General features: G+C 55.8%; 1 protein-coding gene across 1 annotated transcript; it reads left to right on the forward strand.

The window, feature by feature from the left end:
* Positions 1-2,829: 2,829 nt before the first annotated feature.
* IRX3 (iroquois homeobox 3) lies at positions 2,830-6,756 on the forward strand. Its single transcript, XM_057364628.1, has 4 exons — positions 2,830-3,490; positions 4,006-5,110; positions 5,624-5,690; positions 6,419-6,756. The coding sequence occupies exons 1-4, from the start codon at positions 3,269-3,271 to the stop codon at positions 6,471-6,473; spliced, it is 1,449 nt and encodes a 482-aa protein (XP_057220611.1). The 5' UTR covers positions 2,830-3,268; the 3' UTR covers positions 6,474-6,756.
* Positions 6,757-6,764: the final 8 nt, after the last annotated feature.

Raw genomic sequence — 6,764 nt, forward strand, 5'->3', positions numbered from 1 at the left:
GCCGCTCCCCTCGTCTCCCTGCAGGACGGGCCGGCTCCAGCCTCTCCTTCTCATCTCCCTTCGGCTCCAAACAGGCAAAGCGACTCCCGCTCGGCTTCGCTCTTCCCCTGCTATTTCCTCGCCCGTGGGGAGCGGGCTTCTCTCCGTTCCCTGCTCGCCTCCCGCCGCCTCCCGCTCTCCTCGCCGTGCCAAGCTGCTCTCCTGCCCGGCACAGCCACCCCCAGCCCCGCTCGTCCCGTCCGCAGCGGCCCTTCCGCTGACAGAGGCGTGTGGCGCTTCTCGCCGTGGCCGTCGCTCCCGCACCCCGGGAAGACGTCTCCTTTCCTCCCGCTCTTCCCCACCGTCCGCTGTMTTCTCCGCTTTCTTTTCCCTCTCTCTCAGCCAAGAACGGCATCCCTACAGATTTCCCGTGCACTCGGTACKGCTATGCTTCCTCTCCGTTTCTTTCCCATTAATAAACCATCCCTCACCCTCAGCCTGACCTGGATCCATTTGCACCCATAAATTTCTCTGCTCCCCTGTCTCTCTCTCGGCTGCTCACTGCCACTTACCGAGGGGGTCCCGCAGCAGTCCCCTCCMGGCTCCGGGGACCCCCCCGGCCGTCCCCACCCCAGCACCGCCCGCCGCTGCCRGCGGCTCCCACGGGGAAGAACTCATATTGATTGTACTGTTGATTAAAAATCAGAAAATAATCCCGCCAGCTTTGACACTCCGCGCCAGACGTGYAGTCATAAAAAGACGGGTCCAGTTTTTATGGGACACGCGTGTACCCCCGTGCCCGCGCGTGGGGGGCACAGCCCGACCAGTAACACCAGAGTGGCGAGCGCGACCGCATCAAASGGCAACGGATTCATCCCAATTGTCATATCTGCCCCTTTTCTCCTTGAAGCAGATATTTTAAAAAGTTGTGGTCTGCACCTAAACTCTCTGCCGACCCCCTCGACATCGAGTCGCCCCAGCAAGCGCAGCCTCTACRGAAAAGTTTAAAGCACATCAGGATGTGGCGTTCGCTGCTTGTTTTCCTTCTGAATAAAATAGAAATAAACTTATAACTGAATTTAATATTGTTATCTCCCTTGCATTGTACTATCAAAAGCAGCAGCGTTGAATAAAAGAAAATAAATTCCTCCAACCCAGAGTTGTTTTTGCACTAGATTAGCAGATAGGAAATGCTATAAAGATGAACTTAATACGATTAGAGATGTTTCCTACAGATTTTCATATATTGATTCAGGGAATTTTAATTCTGGAGCTTGCTTTGCTATAATCCGCATTTATTACAAGCTGATACAGTTTTATTATAGCAAGCTATCAAGGTCGATTCCTTTAACTGCATAATCTGACATGAATTTCATTTTTAAAGAAATGTAGTTATAAAAATCCATACTGTGGGCGYAGTGGTTATATTGTACCTAAATCATATTCTAAAGGCAATAAATCCAGAGAATATTTAGGAAGAGAGGGGAATACAGTCCAACGGCTCTCCTTCAGCCGCAACTCCTCAAAAGACCTTTCAAACTTTTTGTTTTATTTAAATACAGAGTATTTTACAAAGCAGATAACGGTGGCAGATTCAKGTCTCCTTTCCCCACAGGTTGTGTGAACTTTTTAGGTTCCAGCCCAAGCTGTTCCTCTGCCCGCAGGAGCGGAGCAGGGCACACCGGCACTTGCCAAAGACGCGCCGTGATTGAACTGTATTTTAACTACTCTAAAAAGGCTAAATTGCAACTCACGCTGGTTTCAGAGAAGAGAAGGGGGTGGCGGGTGTGTGTGTGTGTGTGTGTGTGTGTGTGCAACAAACAACATCAACAACAAAATACAAACCGTAATTTAAAATGTGTGGATCATAAAAACCCCCAAACCCTATTTGGTAATTAAAGCGTATCTTGACGCCTTCCCAATAGCTCCTTACAAACCCGTGCCACTGCTCCCTTTGCAAATGTTGCACGTACCAGGTACTTCCTTCTTAGCCTTGTAGTGATTCAGAACAGAGGGAATAAGCAAAATGATCATAAATTTCCTAATTAGAGATTTCGCACCAAGACAAAAAGGTGTTAATGAGTTTAATTCCAGTGCCTGTCATTGTCCCTTTTTTCACACCACTTATTTACTAATGGCCCAGAGGGCTGCTCCCGTCTCTCCTTTGTTAAGATTTTAATTTGCCTTCTTTTCTGCCTTTGATGTAAAATTGTGACCTACAACTCTTTGAAGTCCCTTATTAGGAGGAAAATTAACTTAGCTTTTCCACTGTATCTGCGCACTGTTAGCCCAGACAAAACGTAGAGGACTCCTTAAAGATCCAGTACATTAGGAAATCTTTCAAGGTAGTTCTGGAAATGTCAATTTAAAAAAAGAATGCAATAGGCTTTAAAATCTGTATTGGGAGATGTAACTCTCGCAAGGGCCGTAGCGGGGGGAAGGGAAGGAGGGAATATCTTAATAAAGMAAACAAAATTAATCTGGGCAAGGAGAAGTTGTAAATCTGAAAACCTGAAAAGGGGAACWGGGTAATGGTGGTGTGAGACTTTATTTTTAAATGTCACAACTTTTCCCTGTCCCTCTCGCGTACCGCTCACAAATGACACCTCGGCTTCCTATGCTCTGAGGGAGGAGGGGGGCGCTAAGAAAGAAATTATATCTAAATCTATCTCTATATAATTAGAATACCATGAGGCAGGGTTAAACCTTTGTAAAACACACAACTGATTGGCGATCGCTAAAACGAGATTTGAAAGCAACTCAAATAAAAGATCGCGACGTCAGTAAACAGATTTAGAAAAAAAAAAAAAAGGGGGGGGGGGGGGGGGAAGCAGCTAGTGACAAACCCGGCGAGAGCGAGCTCTGGGCATGAGAGAGAGAGAGAGGCAGAGGGAGAGAGAGACTTAAAAGAAATAGGAGGGGCTTGTGAGAGACTAGAAATGTCAATCAGAGCTCAGAGTCCCAATAATCTCRGGCAATCTGTTAGGACCTGACCTGGGTCCACTCAGATCAATAGGAAAAGTGAGAGAAGAAAGAAGCGATCGGATCGTTTACTGCGGCGGCCGAGGACAGGAGGGAGCCCGCGGCCTCCGCGCACCCCCRGCTCCCCCCCATGTCTGCCGGAGTTTGCGGGAGGCGCTGAAAGTGCGGGCGGCCGGCGAGGGCGAGCGACCCGGCTCCCTCCTCCGCTCCCGGCCCTGCTACTTTCTCCCCTTTCTCTCCCTTCTTCCTCTCGTCTCCCCCCCCCCTCCTTTTCCTCCTCCCCCCTCCCCTACCCCGCTCCCCCACCATGTCTTTCCCCCAGCTGGGCTACCAGTACATCAGGCCGCTTTACCCGGCGGAGCGCCCGGGGAGCGGCGGCTCCCGCGGCGGCGCCGAGCTGGCCCCGTCCGGGACCCTCTCCAACGTGCTCTCCTCCATGTACGGCGCGCCCTACGCCGCCGCCGCCGCCGCCCAGGGCTACGGAGCCTTCCTGCCCTACGCCGCGGAGCTGCCCATCTTCCCCCAGCTGGTAAGAGGCCCCCGGGGCTCGCCGCTCGCTCCCYGGGGCGCTCGGTTCGCGCTGGGGATCGGCCCGGGGGGCGCCGGGGGAGACGCCGGGAGGGCTGTCAGGGCAGAGACGGGCGCTATCGTCGCCCTGCCCCGGAGAGCCGCCGGAGAAGGGCAGGGCAGGAACGGCGGCCCCGCAGCTTCCCSCCGCTCCGCCCGGGGGTTTGACGGCCGCGGGGACCGTCCCCAGCAGCCGCCGGCCCCGCCGCGCACACGCAGCCGGGGAGCCGGTCCTGCCCCCGCGGCACCCCCGGGCACCGGCTGCACACTCGGCCCGGGAGCCGCCGGCGGGGCCCGGGCTGCCGGGGCCGCAGCGTGTCCGGGAGTGGCGGCGGGGCGCTCCGCGGTGGGGGCGGCAGCGGGGCCCGGCCGCCGTGCGGTGCCGACGGGCTGCGTTCCCGGTAACGGCGGCGGGACGGAGCGGATYCGGGCCCGGAGCGCCATCTCAGCCGGGCCAACCCTTCCCTTTCGCTGCAGGGCGCCCAGTACGAGCTGAAGGAGAGCCCGGGGGTGCAGCACGCCGCCTTTCCCCCCCACCACCCTGCCTTCTATCCCTACGGGCAGTACCAGTTCGGGGACCCGTCGCGGCCCAAGAACGCCACCCGGGAAAGCACCAGCACCCTCAAGGCCTGGCTCAACGAGCACCGAAAAAATCCCTACCCCACCAAGGGMGAGAAGATCATGCTGGCCATCATCACCAAAATGACCCTCACCCAGGTCTCCACCTGGTTCGCCAACGCGAGGCGGCGGCTCAAGAAGGAGAACAAAATGACCTGGGCCCCCCGCAGCAGGACGGACGAGGAGGGCAACTCCTACGGGAGCGACCACGAGGGGGAAGAGGACAAGAGGGAGGACGARGAGGAGATCGACCTGGAGAACATCGACACCGAGAACATCGAAAGCAACAAGGACGAGCTCGAGGACGATCTACAGGATGCCGACCTCCTGCACTCTGACTCCAAGACGGACTCGGAGGGATCCGAGGGCTTTGAGGACCTGCCCGGCTCAGACGAGCGCTACGACAAGGCCTCCGAGGGGGAGCCGCATCACCTCCGYCACCACCACCTGCACCACCACCACCATCACCACCACCACCACAAGTGCGAGCTGCCCGCCACGGCCGCACCCGTGGGTCCGGAGCCCCTCAAGCCGCCGCACCCGCCGCCACCGCCCCACCTCTCACCCCCCTCCTCTGCCTCCTCCGCCGCCTCCTCTCCGACGGACGGCGCTTTGGCCGGAGCCTTGCCGAAACCCAAGATCTGGTCTCTGGCCGAGACGGCCACCAGCCCGGACAACCCCCGCAAGTCTCCCGGCGGCGGCTCTCCGCCGGCGGCCGCTCCCCAGCCGCTGCCGCTGCCCACCCCGCCGCCCCACAGACTCGTCTCCTCCTGCCCCCTGGGCAAGTTCCCCAACTGGACCAACCGCGCCTTCCCGGCCCACCACCACCACCACCCCCCGCACCCGCTGGCCTTACTGAACACTCCCCACCTGCTGGGGCTGGGGGCCGCCTCCGCCGCGCCCCCCGCCGCCGCCTTCCCGCGGCCCGCGGACCAGGCGCAGAGCGCGGAGCCCGTCGGAGCAGGTGACCGCTGAGGGACGCGGCGGGGACGGGCCGGGCCGGCGGCCGCCGCGGGGGGCTCGGCGGTGCGGAGCGGAGCGGWGCGGTGCGGGAGAAGCCGCGGGGCCGTGTGCGTGGGGCTGCGCTTGTGACGGTGCCCCCGGCCCGGCGCGGTCCGGCTCGGCGCGGAGCAGCCGTCGGGGCGCAGCTGGCGGCGGGCGGGCGGCTGCGGGGAGCCCGGTGGCGGTGGTGGGGGTCTGCTGGCCAAGGCAGTCTCGATCCCCGAGAATTACCTTCCTCCAACGGAGATAATTTTTGTTGCTGTTGTTGTCGCTTTTGCGGGAAGGACCCGGCCGCCAGGTCAGGCTCGCTCCGGGGTCAGTGTTTTCTCTGACGGTCACCTCTGCGGCAGAGCAGTCGTTGTGTCGTATTTGCAACTCGCTGAGAAAAGTTCTTAAATCTCGAGGCTTTRTTCAGGGACGGGAGGAAAAAAACAGGGGCTATAAAGGAACTTTTTTTTTCCCCTTCTCTTTTTAGATCGATCTAGTGCCTTGGAAGTAGAGAAAAAGTTACTAAAGACAGCTTTCCAGCCAGTGCAGAGGCGGTAAGAGATGGCTCCCTCCGTCTCCTCGGGATGTATGGAGGCAGTTGTAAATGGTTAGCTTATTTTCTCCGCTCCTTTAGGTTCCCTTTCCAGGGCGGTTTCTTTTTCTTTCTCTGCGTGCGCGGTGGGTTATTCTGATTATATATTTCCTTCGCTGTTCTCCGTTGTGGCTCCCGGGAGCGATTCCCGCGGGCAGGCCGAGCCGCGCTGGAGGGCGGTGGGGCTGCGCGGCTGCAGAGCCCGGGCGTGGGTCGCCCCTGGCCGGGAGCGCATCCCTGAGCCCTCCGCAGCGCGGATCACCACCCGCCGCTGTCGCTTAGGCGTGGTGAGAGGCACCGCGGCAGCAGAAAATAGTAAATTAAAATGAAATTAAATTGTAAAAAAAAAATTAAATGAAAGCGAAACAAACAAAAAAAAAAAAACATCCAGGGAATGAAAGCTGAGGAGGCTGAGCCTTGCCGCCCCGAATTTGGCATAGCAGTCACTCAATTTCATTGAGAAACCAATTACTGTTTTGATTGATTGAAACCACGGGGATCGGGCCCGCGGTGTTTTCATAGCTAAATACATTTRCTATAAGTCACTCTGAAAACTTTTTATATTTATAAATCTATTAAAAAATAACAACAACAACAAAARCAGAGCTACCTGCAGTTACAAATATTGTGYCAGCCCAAGCTCACTAGAAATCCTATTAAATTTTTTTTTTTCTGTGTCATTTTTTCCAGGCCCCAGAACCAACTTGACGCCGCTATGGTTCTATCGGCGCTCTCATCATCATAGTTAATTTTTTATTGTTGTTGTAATGATTGTAAAAAATCTCTGTATAGTTACAACTTGTAAGCATGTCCGTATATTAAAACTCAAAAGAAAAAAAATACCCGCTTCTGTACTATCACCTGGGTTAGCTGAGCTGTGAGGTTTTTTTCGGAAGTCCAGTGAGAATTAGGTGTTTCCCTTTTTTTTTTTTTTTTTTTTTTTGTTGTTCGTTTTTGTACATACCGTAAAAATGTACATATGTGTGAACCAAATTGTACAAGAAAGTATATATTTTTGGCTAATAAATAAACTGTT

Source organism: Malurus melanocephalus, unplaced genomic scaffold, assembly GCF_030028575.1.
Source record: "Malurus melanocephalus ecotype Western Australia unplaced genomic scaffold, MMel_1.1 scaffold_40, whole genome shotgun sequence".
NCBI lineage: Eukaryota > Metazoa > Chordata > Aves > Passeriformes > Maluridae > Malurus > Malurus melanocephalus.